The sequence below is a fragment of the Procambarus clarkii genome, chromosome 56 (assembly GCF_040958095.1).
Source record: "Procambarus clarkii isolate CNS0578487 chromosome 56, FALCON_Pclarkii_2.0, whole genome shotgun sequence".
NCBI lineage: Eukaryota > Metazoa > Arthropoda > Malacostraca > Decapoda > Cambaridae > Procambarus > Procambarus clarkii.
In genome coordinates, this window is record NC_091205.1 from 22,079,738 (window position 1) to 22,098,526 (window position 18,789).

The 18,789-nt window shown below is 45.2% G+C and overlaps 1 protein-coding gene across 1 annotated transcript in view; it reads left to right on the forward strand.

Annotated features, from left to right (window-relative positions):
• Window positions 1-18,789, forward strand: part of LOC123770724 (reelin) — a 66,572-nt gene continuing 47,783 nt past the window's right edge. The window contains exons 1-19 of the mRNA XM_045762848.2: window positions 1-188; window positions 1,886-2,023; window positions 3,690-4,089; window positions 4,568-4,677; window positions 6,019-6,140; window positions 6,913-6,980; window positions 7,492-7,603; window positions 9,412-9,530; window positions 10,816-11,170; window positions 11,332-11,557; window positions 12,430-12,581; window positions 13,803-13,907; window positions 14,282-14,470; window positions 14,936-15,044; window positions 16,066-16,232; window positions 16,803-16,988; window positions 17,136-17,247; window positions 17,450-17,608; window positions 17,722-17,843. Of these exons, the coding sequence (XP_045618804.2) occupies window positions 177-188; window positions 1,886-2,023; window positions 3,690-4,089; window positions 4,568-4,677; window positions 6,019-6,140; window positions 6,913-6,980; window positions 7,492-7,603; window positions 9,412-9,530; window positions 10,816-11,170; window positions 11,332-11,557; window positions 12,430-12,581; window positions 13,803-13,907; window positions 14,282-14,470; window positions 14,936-15,044; window positions 16,066-16,232; window positions 16,803-16,988; window positions 17,136-17,247; window positions 17,450-17,608; window positions 17,722-17,843 (2,963 nt within the window). The 5' untranslated portion in view covers window positions 1-176. The remainder of the gene's footprint in view (window positions 189-1,885; window positions 2,024-3,689; window positions 4,090-4,567; window positions 4,678-6,018; window positions 6,141-6,912; window positions 6,981-7,491; window positions 7,604-9,411; window positions 9,531-10,815; window positions 11,171-11,331; window positions 11,558-12,429; window positions 12,582-13,802; window positions 13,908-14,281; window positions 14,471-14,935; window positions 15,045-16,065; window positions 16,233-16,802; window positions 16,989-17,135; window positions 17,248-17,449; window positions 17,609-17,721; window positions 17,844-18,789) is intronic.

Below are 18,789 nucleotides of genomic sequence, written 5' to 3' on the forward strand. Positions count from 1 at the left end.
CAGTCGTCCTCAGTTTGCAATACGTTTAGCACCAAAGAGCTGGAGTGTAGAGTTGAAGGCGACTGTGTATAGGATCCCAGGTCAAAAGAAAACACAAAATTTGGAGGGTGTGAATTTAAGCGCAGCAGGGCTGCGTCCTGGCCAGAAGTAACACTAAGAGAAGGCAACGTTCCGCCATGGGCAGGATAGTAAGTGTTCCATGTGCTCTACCTCTTGACTGACATTTGTCTACCTGCTTGTGGGATTTAAACACAATATACTTATGCAGACGAGGAGTTACAATAGCGTGGCTGAAATATGTTGACCAAACTACACTAGAAAGTGAAGGGACGACGACGTTTCGGTCCGTCCTGGACCATTCCCAAGTCGATTGTGTGTCGACTTGGGAATGGTCCAGGACGGACCGAAACGTCGTCGTCCCTTCACTTTCTAGTGTGTGGTTTGGTCAATAAAATACGTATGTAGCTGCGAGCTTGTTGGCCGAGGCGTGTTATTTCTATTAATGTTAAACAGTATTTGTTTTGTGTACTCATCTCAATTAGATATATTTGCAGGGTCGACCTTAAGCGTCTAAGCTCTCACCTTTCCAACTATCGATTGGTTAATGCAATGATTCTTACTGTATGTAACTTACAAGATTTACAACTCGGGCTGCTTCAACGACATGCCACTGTAACCGTTCCGTTCATTTGGTTTCCCATTGTCGGGGACTGGAATCCTGTTAGGTTTATCGAGGTTCATCTGATTGATGAAGATTAAGCCACCCAAAAGGTGGCACGGGCATGAATAGCCCGTAAGTGGAGGCCCTTTTGAGCCATTACCAGTATCAATAGTTGATACTGGAGATCTGTAGAGGTGCGACTGCACCCTGCGTGACGGGAGATGTCTCCCGTCCGAGGTTCATCTAGGCAGGGATTCTTATATAGTTTTTAAGATTACAGATCCCCAGAGGTTTACCCAGTGGGCCCTTCCTTCGCCATCGTCCAGAACATCACCACCACCAGTCCTATCGGGTATCACTATAACTTCAAAACAAATATCAATAGATTTGCTTTACTTTACATATGGGAACTATTTATTTATTTATTTTATTATTTTTTTTATTTATACAAGAGTTCTTACATTCCTGTACAGCCATTAGCACGCATAGCGTCTCGGGCAAGTCCTTAACCGTAATTTTCCCTGGAATATGACTCGCCAAATCGTTTAACCACCAGGTACACCACGGGGACTGTCAAGAACAGAAGAGCTGAAATAAAATCACACTGATTTTATATTTGTTTATAGACAAGCGGTAAATCACAAATACACAAGCTAGCTGCAGCTAATGAGATTTTTTATGTTTCTCCTGCCATGAAAATATGGTATCAATATATATAAATACGGGCTGTTCCATGTATCAGCTCGTCCTCCAAACAAAGACCCAAAAGTGATTCCATGCACCCGCCAAACCCCCTGTTTATGAATGAAAAACGGTTTACACACGACTCACAACTGCTGACGTTCGAACACTTCGGAACAAGTGCTTCACTGACGAATTTTGTTCGAACCTCAACGCTACAAATGCAAATAATCGCCAACAGAACCTAAACACCTAGCCTAACCTAATTTAACCTATGCCTATGCATGCACAATATGTTAATATATTATAATATTAATTTATATTTGAGAAAATTCACGTTTTGAATGAACAGCATGTAAAAGTTTACGAATGCGTCTGTGGGGTCGACCGCTGGATGTAATGGACTCGAGTCGAGGACGGGTTGGAGAACGAGGTGCTCGCTGGATGCAAACACATATTCTTGTTCCGTATTATGTACTTCTTTTCGTGTTCTTGAATATGTATCGTATCTATGTTTCATATATTGCATTGCATGTTTTTCAGAGTGTATTCATAGTGGTTTGGCTGACGTTTAGCGGCGGAGGGCTGTGTGATGGTGAAGGGAACGAGCACGGGACTCCAGCAGCTGACACTCTCCTTCACGCCAAACACGCTCCTTCCTTCCCCTCCAGGACCGACACGGTAATTTTTTGTTTACAACACTTCCCTCATTATCACGGGGCGGCTGACGTATTGGTGGATCCTGTTTGTGTTTATTTGTGTGTGTGTGTGTGTGTGTGTGTGTGTGTGTGTGTGTGTGTGTGTGTGTGTGTGTGTGTTTACAGCCTCTCTATTCTGTATGTCTTTAAACGTGTTTGTATAGTAAATCAATATAAATCGGAGAGACAGATTTGGATGAAATATGGTTGGAATGCTGATCACGTACTGAAGGCTTTTCGGCCCTATACTGGTTGAAGAATATACCCGTATTGTGAGGTTACCTTGAGATGGTTTCGGGGCTTAGCGTCCCCGCGGCCCGGTCGTCGACCATGCAGGCCTCCTGGTTGCTGGACTGGTCGACCAGGCCTCCTGGTTGCTGGACTGGTCGACCAGGCCTCCTGGTTGCTGGACTGGTCGACCAGGCCTCCTGGTTGCTGGACTGGTCGACCAGGCCTCCTGGTTGCTGGACTGGTCGACCAGGCCTTCTGGTTGCTGGACTGGTCGACCAGGCCTCCTGGTTGCTGGACTGGTCGACCAGGCCTCCTGGTTGCTGGACTGGTCGACCAGGCCTCCTGGTTGCTGGACTGGTCGACCAGGCCTCCTGGTTGCTGGACTGGTCGACCAGGTTGTTGGACGCGGCTGCTCGCAGCCTGACGTATGAATCACAGCCTGGTTGATCAGGTATCCTTTGGAGGTGCTTACCAACTTCTATCTTGAACACTGTGAGGGGTCGGCCAGTTATGCCCCTTATGTGTAGTGGAAGCGTGTTGAACAGTCTCCGGCCTGTGGGCATTTCTGCCGATTAACTACGCAGTTATAATTTACGCATTAATATGCTAAATTATAACTACACAGTTATAATTTATACATGAATATGCTAAATGATAAGTGCGTAGTTAATCTGGAGAAACTCCCCTATACTCTCATATAGGGGATTAAAAAAAGGTTCATACAGAAACAGAGAACAGAAGAGGGATGACTTAATTATCTCAACAGCACTGGCTAAAGTTTCATTTATCACAAACTGTTAACCGTACCTGAGCATGGTAAGATAGTGGTCATTAATTAGTCTTGTGAAACCTGTGTTGATAATCACAGAAAAAAAATTACACCGTTAAAGGTGCTTAGGTAATTGTATAATATAGTAGTTGACATGAGGATAACAGTTAGTTAAAATAAGACTAGTGAGATAATCCCTCCAGTGGTATAATTCATTGTTGTAAATATACTATGTCAGGTATTAATTCTATAACCGAAGTAACTCAGTTCTCTTGTATTTTCTCAAAACTGTTATTAACAAAACTTAAAATTTGGTAATATATATATCTCAAGCTTTTTTAGTTTTCGTGCTAATTAGAGAAATATATTTATATTATACAGGCGATGAGTCACAATAACATGGCTGAAGAATGTTGACCAGACCACACACTAGAAAGTGAAGGGACGACGACGTTTCGGTCCGTCCTGGACCATTCTCAAGTCGATTGTGACTTGAGAATGGTCCAGGACGGACCGAAACGTCGTCGTCCTTCACCTTCTAGTGTGTGGTCTGGTCAACATATATATTATACTATATTGTTGTATAATTATACACAAATTCCACAATTGATGAGAGAGAGTAGGCTACATCTGCATGTCAACATTACAGGGTTACAGTGAAGGTGACACGCCACCTCCCAACAACCCAGCCATTAAATTTTCTGGCAATATTGTAAAACAATATAATGCCGTCGACGACAGCGATAGTGACAGGGCCGACGTCGAGCAAGTGCCCGTTGATGTCGGGAGCAGCAGCAGCAGCAGCGGGGTGTCCACGGGAGTCGTCAGCACCAACAGGAAGTCGACAGATGATGGCGAACAAGGTACTGGCGTGAGCAGTCGCCGATCCACATCCTTCGGTCCAGTGTCATCGCCGTTCTTCTTCATGTGTCAGTATCCACGGACAGGGGAGCCGTCTGGCGCTGGCCAGGAAGACGTCACTCTCAAAGTCCAGTTTACCGGCAACAAAACTCCTAGTAATGGCTATGATCCTCTTGCTGTGTACGAAGGTCAGTCCACGCTCCTGCTGAGCACAAGTTTGTTATTCAACAAATATTATCTGTATGTAGACGAGGAGTCACAATAACGTAGCCGAAGTATGTTGACCAAACTACATACTAGAAAGTGAAGGGACGACGACGTTTCGGTCCGTCCTGGACCATTCTCAAGTCGATTATCTTGAGAATCGACTTGAGAATGGTCCAGGACGGATCGAAACGTCGTCGTGCCTTCACTTTCTAGTGTGTGGTTTGGTCAACAAATATTATTTTGCTATTCTACTCCCCAGCCCCGGGTGGAACCCCAGTACTACGTGTGTTTGTACAACTGTTATAGGGGAAGATTACCCACCAGTGTCGAGAATTTGTCATGTTTCAAACTTGGTACTAGTTTAGGAACCCCATTTTTTTGTTTTAACTATGCAAATCCAGTAGATAGCGGAGGGAGGTTTGCTGACGCGGGTGTTTAATGTTGTTGTTGTGTTGACAGTGTTGGTGACGGCCAATGTGGTGTTCGACGGGTTCCTCATCACAGGAGTCCACGCCTTCACTAAGCAGTTCACTCAAGCTAATTACCTCACCCTGCCTGCCTCCATGCACGTGAGTGTATGCGTGTGTTGGGAGCATGTATGTGTGTGTGTGTATTCACCTAGTTGATTCACCTAGTTGTGCTTGCGGGGGGTTGAGCTCTGCTCTTTCGGCCCGCCTCTCAACTGTCAATCAACTGTTACTACTACTACTACTACTACTATTTTTTCCCCCACACCACACACACACACCAGGAAGCAGCCCGTGACAGCTGACTAACTCCCAGGTACCTATTTACTGCTAGGTAACAGGGGCATAGGGTGAAAGAAACTCTGCCCATCGTTTCTCGCCGGCGCTCGGGATCGAACCCGGGACCACAGGATCACGTGTACAGCGTGCTGTCTGCTCTGCCATTGGCTCCCCACCGGCACCGGTGTGTGCCGGTGGGGCGCCGGCAAGATAACATTATCTTGTTAAACACAAAACTAAACTCGAGAAAATTGAGACGTATGGGGCCAGACCAGTCCAAAAGCTGTGAAGCTACGAGGAACGAACAAATCCACAAGGGCCGTGATGAGGGTTCGAACCTACGTCCGAGAGGATCGTAGGTTCGATGATCGTGTTACGAGGAACGACAAAAGGAGTTAAACCTCATATCACTGGAAGAGAGAAGAAACAAGAGCGACATGATTACCACACACACAATTATAAAGAGAATGGACAGGTCAGACGGGCAGACTAGAAGAGGGCAAAGCGTTGGAGGTGGAACTCCTGGACCACAGCCAGAGTGCATTGGGGGCAATGCTTGAATCCCTGATTGGGCTTCAGAGGCACCCTCAGGACTCCCAGAGGATCCATTTGAATCCCAGGTTGTATTGCTTTTACCAAGTGGTCTAGGGCGTGGGCTTGGGAGTACCATGTGTGCGGGTTCGAATCCCCTTCATAGCTCTTACTGATTTTCTTATTGATATATTAATGTGATTTCATTTCGCAAAGACAGACTACTTAGCACGGGTGTCATACGAACAAGTGGACACAGTTGGAAAATAAGTAGCTAAATGAGCCACAGAGACATTGGAAATCATTTTTGAGTGTCAGAAGTGTTGGAGGCCAACTCCATGCCAAGCTTTACTTGTCGATATGACAGCTGTCAACAGCCTGAGGAACCTGTACACTAGTCCAGGTAGCAAGGTGGGATCGAAGAACCACCATTCATCCCCCGCTAACAGTACTAGTCCAGTACATACAGTCACACCAAAATGAGTACATACATTCACATATCTTTATCCTACTTTTCCCATTATTTATAATATTTTTTGGGTGGGAGCGGCCATAAGAAATATTAGTCTTGATATTATTATATTAGTGCAAACAGCTACCGTGAATAACCTCGATTTCTCTTTTCCACACGAGGGCGGTGCGACAGAGGGGCTGGTGTGCTCTGTTCTTCACTCGCACATCTCTGCCAAGCCTCGCTCCAGCCTCTCCTTCCTGTGGATGGCGCCACCTTCCGGCACCGGCTGCGTCGCCTTCCTGTAAGTTAACCCTTCTTCCTCCTCCACCTCCGTCACGGCTACGCTACAACTCTACACTGTCAGCTGGGGGTATTGATTTGACCTCCACACTGTCGACTATGAAGTCTTGATTTGACCTCCACACTGTTGACTAGAGGGGTCTTGATTTGACCTCCACACTGTCAGCTGGGGGTATTGATTTGGCCTCCACGCTGTCGGCTACGGGGGTCTTGATTTGACCTCCACACTGTCGATTATGGGGTCTTGATTTGACCTCCACACTGTCGACTAGAGGGGTCTTGATTTGACCTCCACACTGTCGGCTACGGGGGTCTTGATTTGGCCTCCACACTGTCGGCTACGGGGGTCTTGATTTGACCTCCACACTGTCTGCTGTGGTCCAGATCACACTGGACCACAGCTCTGTCTCCACCTGATCATAAACACTGACAATTAACACAAATTCAATCATTGTAATATAAAAAGAAACAAAATATGCTTGCTTGTCTCACAGGTGACCTGAAACGTGTACAGAGGCATCACTTGTTTCTTGGATATCATAGTTTTTGCATTCAGACATATTTTGCTGCTATATTGTTACCGAGATCATATATTTGTGTTGTATAGCATTTTCCGCTCATTAGTTCATTTATACATAATTTAATATTTACTCGTGTATTATTTCATGTGGTTTTTAATTGTTGAATAACAAATTTTTTTGTAATTGTTCATCAGGTTATTCCTTTCATGTTTGTTTATGAGTTTGTTGATTTTTTGTATTCTTTCCCCACAGAGCGCAGGGTTCATTAAGGAATCAGATTCTCTTCAAAGATTTGAGTGTCTTGGAGGTGTGTGAGAAAGGTCAGTGAACCTCTAGCTGTGTGTGTGTGTGTGTGTGTGTGTGTGTGTGTGTGTGTGTGTGTGTGTGTGTGTGTGTGTGTGTGTGTGTGTGTGTGTGTGTGTGTGTGTGTGTGTGTACTCACCTATTTGTGTCTGCAGGATCAATCATTGACTCTTGGATCCCGCCTTTCGATCATCGGTTGTTAACGGCAATGACTATGGTCCTATTTCCCTATCATATCTAGTTTTAAAAATATGAATAGTATTTGCTTCCACAACCTGTTCCTTAAGTGAATTCCATTTTTCCACTAGTCTCACGCTAAAAGAAAACTTCCTAACATCCCTGTGACTCATCTGAGTTTCCAGCTTCTACCCATGTCCCCCTCGTTCTGTAACTATTCCGTGTGAACATTTCGTCTATGTCCACTCTGTCAATCCATGATTTACAGAGTGGACAGTGTTTACAACACTGTAAACATGATTTACAGTGTTCTGACCTGATTGTTAATTAGTGATGACCTGGCTGTTGCAGACAAGTCCCTGGATCAGCTCGTGAAACATACCTCTCGCTTCGCTGGACTCAACCAACACGGATATGTCTTCAGGGACGACTTCGAGGACCATAAACTCAACGGCGACATCTGGTACGTCCATCGGCAGCGTTCTCCAAGTACTCAGTGGAGCTCATTCTTGTTGACCAACCTATGGTCGCTGTCATCCGTGGTCAATTTATAAATCTCTGTACTCAACTAATTGTGTTTGTGAGGGGGTTAGGCTTTAGCTCTTTGGTCCCATCTCCCTATTTCCAGAATTGATCTGATATATGGTATACAAGGTCCTTAACGACTCTCTTAAGACTTCTAAAAGACAGTTCTCGTGTTGGCCAATCTTTAATATGTTGACCAAACTACATACTAGAAAGTGAAGGGACGACGACGTTTCGGTCCGTCCTGGACCATTCTCAGTCGACTTGAGAATGTATTAAGGGGAATCTCAAATGTATTAATGTATCTCAAACTTAACTTGAGAATGGTCCAGGACAGACCGAAACGTCGTCGTCCCTTCACTTTCTAGTGTGTGGTTTGGTCAATATATTTCAGCCACGTTATTGTGACTCCTCGTCTGCAACCTTTAATATGCAGCTGATAGTCGTTTGATGAGGGTTTCTGGTAACAAGTTCAGTGTAATATAAATCCAAGACTTTTTCTGGCTGATTCCAACAGGCTTTCATCTACAATAGATATCTTTTGTCCGGCCTCCTGTTTCTAGTACCCAGCTTCATTTCATTGCACTTGCTTATGTTAAACTCTAGTAATCACGTCTTGGACCATTCATTAATTATGTCCATGCTATCCTATTGTTTCTTGCTGTCTAATATCGTAAGATATTGATAGGAATGATTCAATCCTCTGGTAAGTCGTTCATATCGATTGGTAATAGGATTAGGGGTTTAGTGCTTTCTCCTGATAATTACCTTACCTTACCTTCTGCCGGTTTCTCCAGGTTGTGCTCCAAGTCTCCTGTAGTGGAGTCCTCCAGTGCTGCTTGGGTTGACACCATCCCATTAGTACTGATGTAAAATCATAACGGATTACCGCTTTCTTCTACTAATTACATTAAATTCCCCTTAATACTGGAACTTGCTCTAGTGCGAAAACCTGGATTCTTCTGCCGAGTTCATCACACATTCTTCTCCAATTCTCAGTGAATAAGCCCTTTCTTGTTGTTAATTATGTCATCTGTTTGTTAATTAACTGGTGTTTTCCTCCTGCGGTGGCTGTGAAGTATCTCAAGTTGGGTCTGTTCTTGTCTGTAACGTCTTCTTCAAATTGTCTTTCTGCTTCTTTTTGCAGAAAGACCTCTCCTATTTTTAACGGAATCACCCAATCTGATAAAATTACGACGTATGCTGCATAACCCACCTTTATTATTTATTTATTCCGTTATAAATTATTTATTCCGTGGCCCACTGATCCTCTGCTCTCTGTTGAACTTTCGTTTCGTAGTTTTCCTTCAATTCATGCTTAAGAACTTGACTTTCTTTTATTCTTTATTAAACCATAAGTTATTCCTATGTAGTTCATTGCGATTACTGTAGACGGGAACAAGTTTGTCGGCTGCTTCCCAGAATTTCTTGTTGAAGAAGTCCATTATTTCTTATGGGTTCTCTCCCTCTTAAGTCTGTTTCCCATGTTATCTTTCACAGTATATACATCTTATTTCCTCGTATTTATACATTCAGTTTGCCAGTCTGCTATCTCTAAACTTTGTCATGGAACTGTGTATATCTTCCCTACCAAAATGTCAGTACTCTGTGATAACCCATTCCCTATTGGCCCCAAAACTAATCTCCCTTAAAGTAACACCATGTATACATTAACAAATATATTAGATCAAAAATTACAACCTAATTTAGAATATATTGTGATAATTGATGTGTTGGCTCCGACAGGAGTGGTGTGGAGGGCGGGTCGGTCGGGCGGGAGGCTGGCAAGATCATCCACGGAGCAGCCCTCAGCTTCTCCTCTCCTGACTCTGGCGCCCACACCTACTCCATGGACCTCTCCGCAGGTCAGTAATCTATATCGTATAAACATTTGATGACCCAGGGCACGGGAGACATCTCCCGTCACGCAGGGTACAGTCGCACCTCCACAGATCTCCAGTATCAGCTCTTGATACTGGTGATGGCTCAAAAGGGCCACCACTTACGAGCTATTCATGCCCGCGCCACCTTTTGGGTGGCTTAATCTTCATCAATCAATCAATCGATGACCCAGGCCTCCTCCACAGATCTCCAGTATCAGCTCTTGATACTGGTAATGGCTCAAAAGGGCCACCACTTACGGGCTTTTCATGCCCGTGCCACCTTTTGGGTGGCTTAATCTTCATCAATCAATCAATCAATCGATGTCCCAGGAACAATACAGTTTATGGGGTGGATTCATTAAGGTGACTCCCCAGCCAATACACTCGATGTTTCCAGTAGACAGCATGGCGGAGGCTGTAGCCTATGTGTGATATCTGATAAGGAAAATACGTTTTTGCAGTGATGTCCCATATGTTATAAAACAGATGTATAATAAAATAAATATTGGATTGTTTTCATCTGATGAAAAGGAAACGTATACCTTTTTGCAGAGAATAACACAATGATCTGGTTGAAAAAATAACCCAATCCACACATGTGAAATGAAATGAAAGTGACGACGACGTTCCGATCCGTCGTGGACCCTTATATCGATACCGTTGTGACTTGATTAGAGTCCAGGACGGACAGAAACGTCGTCACGCTCCTTACACGTCCAATGTGTGAACTGCGCTGTTTATTTAATTATTAATTTACACACCTTACTGGTCAAGATGTCTTGTTCCATTCAACTGAGTTCAAAGATTTGTCGAGATGTGTTCCCTGTGATAGGGCATGGGCTCTGGTTCAGCAAGTTACAGCCCCGCTCCTGTGCCAGGTAGGTCCACTACAGGCTCACCATAGCCCCTGCTTCTTGCAACTCTTTGTTCCAAGTACGAATCTTAAACAACAACAACAACAATCTGTGGTTCATTCAACGCAGGATTTCCTGATTTTGCTATATTGTTAATATGGATTTTTTAAATTGTTTTCTTATTATTCTATTATATTTATTTGAAAATATATTTTATGTATTATATATTAGATGTATTTTACATCATTTGTAATTCCTTGAATAGTGTTTACTATTTACAGCATTTTATAATTATCTTTTGTTGGTGAGTTTTACTTTATTTTAAACTCTGCATTTTTGTAAACTTAGGAATTTTCTTGCCTGATATTTCTACATTCCTCAAGTTTTATCGTAAGGACTTTCTCCCGACACAGCCCGACAGCTTCAGTTCGCCCTGGGTACTGGGGACTGCTCTGAAGAAGTTGAAGTGCAGCTGGTGTACGGTAGAGCCTCCCAGGAGGACCAGGCGCAGTTCCTCCCTATCGGGAAGAACGGCTACCTTACTCACGGGCCCGTAGTGAGCGCCTACGTGGCTGATGACGGTAGCGGATATCCCGACTGGGATAACGAGGCTCGGGCCAAACCCATCGGCGATGACGGAGGGAGTGGTGAGGTCCTCTACCCACCGCTTCCCGGGGAGTACCCGTCGGATCAACCTGATAGTGCCTCCCTTAGTACAATCCTGGCGGGGGTGGAATGCGAGTCATGGGAACCCGTGCACACCTTCAGGTGAGTCCTAGGGGGTAGGGGGGAGTGGACGGATAGAATTCCTGTATGTGGGTCTCGTGTCTCAACCTTGTACTACATGTACTGCTGTTTTGTATTACATTGAAGTACGTGTACTGCTATTATTCTTACGAGAAGGATCATGACCACTATCGGTACTCCAGGGCCGGTCCGTCGAGCGAGGTGCACATCCAGCGGGTCCCTGCCAGGTTCCGGACTCCAGGGGTGTGCGTGGGGTGGCGCGCGCTCCCAAACCTCGACAACCACACCTGCTGGGGCCTCGACGACGTCGCCCTCACCACCAACCACGCCTCCCAGCACCCCGTCCTTGACGACTTCGACCCCGTCGACCCCACCAACTGGATGTTCTTTCCGGGGGCCAAGGTTAAGGTGGGTTATGCAGCATACGTCGTCAGGTCATTCCTGCCTGCTTCACCAACGTATTCACTAGTCGCTTAAGGGGTGCTTTCAAAGGCTTTCCGACAATCCAAAAATATGCAGTCGGCCCCACCCTTCTCTATCTTTGCTAATATTTGTCACCTGATCATAGAATTACATTACATCAGCGAGGCAAGATTTACTACCACTGAACCTGTGCTTGTAGTGTATTACAAAGTCTCTTTTCTCCATACATCTATACATTCGTGCCTCTATACATCCCCGATTAAACAATGTGGTGTGGTTGCAGTGTTGCGATGTGGTTGCAGTGTTGTGGTGTGGTTGCAGTGTTGTGGTGTGGTTGCAGTGTTGTGGTGTGGTTGCAGTGTTGTGGTGTGGTTGCAGTGTTGCGATGTGGTTGCAGTGTTGTGGCGTGGTTGCAGTGTTGTGGCGTGGTTGCAGTGTTGTGGTGTGGTTGCAGTGTTGTGGTGTGGTTGCAGTGTTGTGATGTAGTTGCAATGTTGTGGTTGCAAGATTTATGGTAAAGTTGCACCATGCTTGTCACAGCAGAGGTCACGGTGTCGCATGAGGCCTATGGTAACTAACATGAACAGATTGAGGAAGCATGGACTTTTTGTGCTGCCTTTGCATGGTGTCTATGGCGGCGGTCTAGTATGTTTATTATGGTGAGAGTAGTGATGAGAGTAGTGATGAGTAGCTGTCTGTGTAGTTATGAAACTGGCACTATATATATCTTTGTGATGCACGAAGTTTTGGGGGGCAATATTGCATGATATTTGTAGCACTTGCTTGATGTTTCAAATATTTGCCGTCATGTTATTAGTAATGTCGATCGATGTTTTCAACGATGTTGATGTTTGCAGGAGTGGTGCGGGTCTGAGGGCAACAGCCTGGTGTTCGAGGGGGCGGGGGACGCCAACAGCAGGACCACAACGCGCCTTCTGGACCTCAGCGTCAAGCCTCCTCCAGGAGACATCATCGTCAGCCATCGCTTCTTCACCTCTCCTCCGAGCGGGTCAGGAAGATGCTGGGTTCTTGGTGTTGACATAAGTCTAATTAAAACAAGGAAATATAGATAAAAGAACTGGAGGACTATAAGTACAATATTGTAACTAATAGCCAGAACGCGCTACTTGGCCTAGTAAGCAAGGCCCGATTTACTTAACAGGCAGAGCAAGGCAGGTGGGAATTTAGAAAAAGGCAGCGATGCTTGTATATGTGAACAGGTGAGGGATAAACGCAGGTATAAGTAGACAGGAGAGGAATAAACACAAGTATAAGCAGACAGGAGAGGAATAAACACAAGTATAAGCAGACAGGAGAGGAATAAACACAAGTATAAGCAGACAGGAGAGGAATAAACACAAGTATAAGCAGACAGGAGAGGAATAAACACAAGTATAAGTAGACAGGAGAGGAATAAACACAAGTATAAGTAGTCAGGAGAGGAATAAACACAAGTATAAGTAGTCAGGAGAGGAATAAACACAAGTATAAGTAGTCAGGAGAGGAATAAACACAAGTATAAGTAGTCAGGAGAGGAATAAACACAAGTATAAGTAGTCAGGAGAGGAATAAACACAAGTATAAGTAGTCAGGAGAGGAATAAACACAAGTATAAGTAGTCAGGAGAGGAATAAACACAAGTATAAGTAGTCAGGAGAGGAATAAACACAAGCATAAGTAGACAGAAGAAGAATAAACACAAGTATAAGTGAACAGGAGAGGATTAAACGCAAGTGTAACTGAAGGAGGGATTATAGGTGCACGTACATACATTGAAGGCTTGATTTGCGAGGATAATAAAGGTTAAGCCTTATCAACCGCAGACGGGAGTTATTAATGGCCGCCACAAGACCGTACTGACCAACCAGCAGGTATACTTTAGCCCTAACTAAGAGTTCAGGATCAATATTAACTGTGTATACACATCGAGAAGCAGGGCAGACATTTCAGTGTACATACTCTGATGAATATTTATAACAGCAAGGTACTAATAAGAACAAAGGTAACTGCAGAAGGCCTATTGGCTCATACGAGGCAGCTCCTATCTGATGCAAGCATAGGGAAGAGTCGAGGGTGTAGGCTTGCGCGGACAATCATGCACACACACACACACACTCTCTTTGTTCTCGCTTTATGATTAGACATTAATATTTTTTTAATTTATACTTATTAATACATTGACCATGGCAGCGTTGCACCGAAATTAATATTTTGTATTGTTGGCACGTAGGTGGCTGACGAAGGGGGCGAAGGTGGCCGACTGTGCCGGCCAGAAGCAGCTCGTCTTCTCCAGCGCTGGAAGTCGCACGGTCTGCACGCCCTACGTCGATGCCAGGTATGGCCCCTATATCAGTGCCAGGTATGCCTCCCAACGTCGATGTCGGGCATGGCCCCGTACATTGATGTATGCTGCCCCTACATCCATGTCAGGTATAGCCCCTATATCAGTGACTGGCATACTTCCCTACATCAATGCATGGCATACTTCCCAATATCAGTGCTTAGTATTTAATACCGATGTCACATATACTTCCCACGACTTGATAATAGTCCAGGACGGACCGAAACGTCCTCATTTCTTCACTTTTCTGATGTGTGGTTTGGTTATCATATCTTCAGCCACGTTATTGGGCTGAACGTTATGGAGCTTATGAGTACGTGACAATTAATATTCTTGGGATGAAGGTGAAATATAAGGTGGTGTTACAGGAGAGTTGGTGTGGTGACCATGTTGGCGGGACTGAGCGAGTGTCACACCGAACATAGTGGTATGGTGAGCCTGCGGGTGGTGGCCCAGCGTGGCGACGGTACTACGCTGCTGGGGGAGGAACTTCTCACTCGGTCCCTTCAGGCGTACACACTCCCCGTACCACCTCAACTGCAGCTTCAACACACCAGGTATTTCCCCTCCGTGTTCCAACTCCCTCACCCACATCACTGCTCCATGATCCTGTAAATTTGCCCGTCAGGGGGCCTGGTCTACTCAATACTGCTGTGGACCCTGTGAATCAGTGTTAGAGAGAGAATCTCTGTGAATCTTCTGAGAGTAAATTCAAAATTATTGTAGAGAAACACCGAGTTAGACTTTATTTGGAAATAATGGTGAAATCAGGTTTAGAAAATAGCTCTTTCAGGTCATGTAAATCTAAACAGCGTTGCCGGCTCTGTAAGTCTGATTCTGTATTTTTGCGATTCAGTAAATGTAACACTTTATTGATGATGCTGGTTCTGTAAACTGAACCCTGCTGTAGGTCCCGAAATTTAAACACCGATAGCTTCTACAACATGTAACATTCGCAGGATCAGCCGAGTCTCACCCTGGCCATCACCGAGTCACCTCAACTGAATATATTTCTGCTGCAGGTTCTGTGTGGAGCAGAAGGAGGCGGGGAAGAAGGATCAGGACGTGTGGGTGTTGGACCACCTGACGCTGCTTCCCTGGCTCCCAGCACACCCTCAACACTTCTTCCAGGTCTGTGAGGCATTCTTCTCTCTCTCTGTCCGTCTCTCTCTCTCTCTCTCTCTCTCTCTCTCTCTCTCTCTCTCTCTCTCTCTCTCTCTCTCTCTCTCTCTCTCTCTCTCTCTCTCTCTCTCTCTCTCTCTTCTCTCTCTCTCTCTCTCTCTCTCTCTCTCTCTCTCTCTCTCTCTCTCTCTCTCTCTCTCTCTCTCTCTCTCTCTCTCTCTCTCTCTCTCTCTCTCTGAGTAAGATGAAGCAGTACAGCATAATCATCTGTCGTCATATATATAATGGTATTTTAAGGCAGAGTAGTATTAGCTCTATTAGTTGTACAAAGATATATTTGTGCACTGTTGCATAAAGATATCACATTAACGTGCTGTATCAATGAGAAAAATCAGTAGAAGCTGTGAGAAGGATTCGAACCTCTGCTCTGGGTACTCTCAAGCACACGCCTTAAACCACTACACCACGACATGGTCAAAAACATGGCAACCTGGGATTCAACTGAAGCCTCTAGGGTTCCTGAGGCTTCCACTGAAGCCTAATCAGGGTTTCACACAATGCACCCCCCATGCATCTAAGGCTTGGGGAGTACCCAGAGCATAGTTTCGAATCCTCCTCATGGCTCCTGATTTTCTCAGCAACATTATTATTAGTAGTACTATTGTTAGTGGTACTATTAGTAGGTTTTGTTAGTAGTTCTATTAGTAATAGTACTATTAATAGTAATACTACTACTAGTAGTAGTAGTAGTAGTAGTGGTACTATTAGTATTAGTAATATTAGTATTAGTACTATTAGTATTATAACTTTTAGTAGTTTTAGCTGTCATAGTTGCATCAGAAGCAGGAAAAGTAGCAGTAGTTGGAGTCGAGGTGGAAAACACCGCCAGGAACACTGACAACAAGATCAACAGCAGCAGCAGCAGTAGTTGTATACTGTCACAAGTCACAAAGAGTAGTTTTAGCGGTGACTGCGTCAGGAGAAGGCCCTCATCATGACACTAATTGAGTCCTTGGGGGTGTGGGTGCAGGCGCGTGTGAACCTTGAGTGTGGAGGAGGTGTGAGCGAGGTGGATGTGGAGAGCAGCTCTGACGGAGGGGCCACTTGGACCTCCCTCCACCGTCGCTGCCTCCCTGGAGCCTGCCCAGGAGCCCACTCGGCCCTCACTTCGGCACTCCTGCCAGAGCACATCGACAGGTCAGCCTAACTTGTTGGTTTCTCGCACTCTTCTATTGGGGGATTGGGGGGGGATGGGTAACGTCGGTGGCCAAGATGGGCTTCTTATCTGTTTACAGGTTACCTTGAGGTGCTTCCGGGGCTTAGCGTCCCCGCGGCCCGGTTGTCGACCAGGCCTCCTTGGGGGGGAGAGGGGTCCTTCTCGACCAGGGGACGAAGGTCCGTCACGGAACTATTTCATGTTATTACTCGGTATTAGAAGCAATCTGCCTCCACTCCTATGTACTAATGCATTAGTTGAAATAAGATCCCACAAATGAGCAATAATAATTACTAACATTTGGCAATATTTTGATAAACATTAGCCGAATTATAATTTACCCACAACATTGTATTTACAATAGACTCCGTTTCTGTATTTACGTATCCTAACTACTTCATACTTGCACAATATTTGTTATTAATGTATAAAATCCCATTTTAGTCAATCTGAATCACTGTCACTATATGTGTCCTTCTATGTCAGTGTGTACACTCATGACATCTTTCCATGATGTTTCACCAAGCTGCTTACTGTTCTGGTGCGTGTAGATGGGGCTTGGTGACCCTGCCGCTGCCCTACATCTCCCTCACGCCTAATACTCGACTGCGGGTGCGCCAACTGGACGACGACAAGGGCGCGAAACCCCGTTGGTGGGCGTTGGACAACGTGTACATCGGCAGGTGCCCTCAGGGATGCAACGGGCGGGGTCTCTGTCAGCCTGAAGGACGGTGCAAGTACGTTGGTGCTGTGTTACTGCTCCTGATGCAGGGGCCATTGTGTGTGCTATGTGAGAGCCATGTTATATACTGGATATATATACTCTCTCTCACTCTCACTCTTACACACTCACTGACTCTGCCATCGTGTGTTCGTGCCACCAGGTGTGAGTACGGGTACAGTGGATCATCATGCGAGGAGCCAGACAGAGACAACCCAGTGTATATTTCGGAGCCCTTCTCCACCACCCTTGTCAACAACGCCAACATACTCAAGGTGTGTCCCCAGTATGTTCCCCTTTCACGGCACCATACGCATCCATCTTACCATATTCTGTAGCGGCCTTGTTGCTGCACTTCGAAATGTATATGTACATTATACAATAGTTACGCTGTCTGTGTTTGTGAGTATGCACGAGCATGCCCAGCAACAACCCAGGTGCCCAATTATGTCTATATGTGCGTGTGTGTGTCCACAGATGTCAGGGGGCTCGAGCAGCTACAGGTGTGGCGTGGTAGGAGCGGGCACAGCTGCCGTGTTCAGTGGGCGGGGGCCGCGCGCCCTCACCACCGTCGACATCAACACCACCAACGCACACTTTCTCCAGTTTAACTACGTCGCCGGCACCCACAGCGATGTGAGAAATACAATATAATAGTTTTTAGTCAAATAGATAACAGGTAGATTGAAGGTGTGACATAATTACCAAGTAAGGAGGTTTGTGGAGTACTGACGCGTGTTGGTCGACAGGTGGGTAAGTGTCCTGGACCAGACGAGGACAACGAGAGCGTCTACGTCCACTATTCTTGTGACGGAGGAGTCACCTGGCATCTACTTCACACCCTTCCCGCCAAAACCTACAAGGAACCCAGGTGGGTGACCTCCTTCCTCCACCTCACTGCCACTATGTTTTTTTTTCCATGCGCTTCTATCACGAACCTTTACCACACTTCTCTACTACAAACCTTTATCATACACCTCTTTACAAACCTTTACCAAACGTCTATATCACGCCATACGCGTCTATCACACACCTCTGCCACAAACTTTCATCATAATCCTCTACCGCAAATGACAGCACCATCTGCACCCTTTACTTGCCACAAAGATGTCCCCAAGGCATCACCACCACACACCTTCCTTACCAGGGATGACCACAACGGATCAAGCAAGGGAATTCTCAACAGAGTAAGTGGTTCTGTTGTTCCTCCACTACACACCTGCCTCACGTGTATTCTCTACATCTGCACCACCTAACATGTGTCACATAGATTTTTTACACTCTTGCCACATATGCATACAATACAGGCTAGGCTCTCGCACACACAACAATACAATCCTTAACTGAATCATACGAACCACGAACCTAAATCATACTGAATCGTATTCCTCACGTTATATCCTCCCTCCTAAAGGGCAGTTCACTGTAGTTTGTAGAAAATAATTGTCTGGGCAAAGGATAGGAGAAATACTAAGTATTTCTTAATAAAGTAATAAAGAGTGAATGGTTAAGAAATCCTGGAACTGTATATTTGCTATATCCTGAGTAATATCTATCAAAGTAGCCCATTTAACATATATTATCGCAGATAGAGCCTCGAATTGATAGGTAACTGCTATGTTTTATTGGTGTAATATAAAAGCTAATGTTACACACTGGAACAGCCTTGGAACATGTACACACACACTGGAGCAATCTTGGAACATGTACATGTACACACACTGGAGCAACCTTGGAACATGTACATGTACACTGGAGCAACCTTGGAACATGTACATGTACACACACACTGGAGCAACCTTGGAACATGTACATGT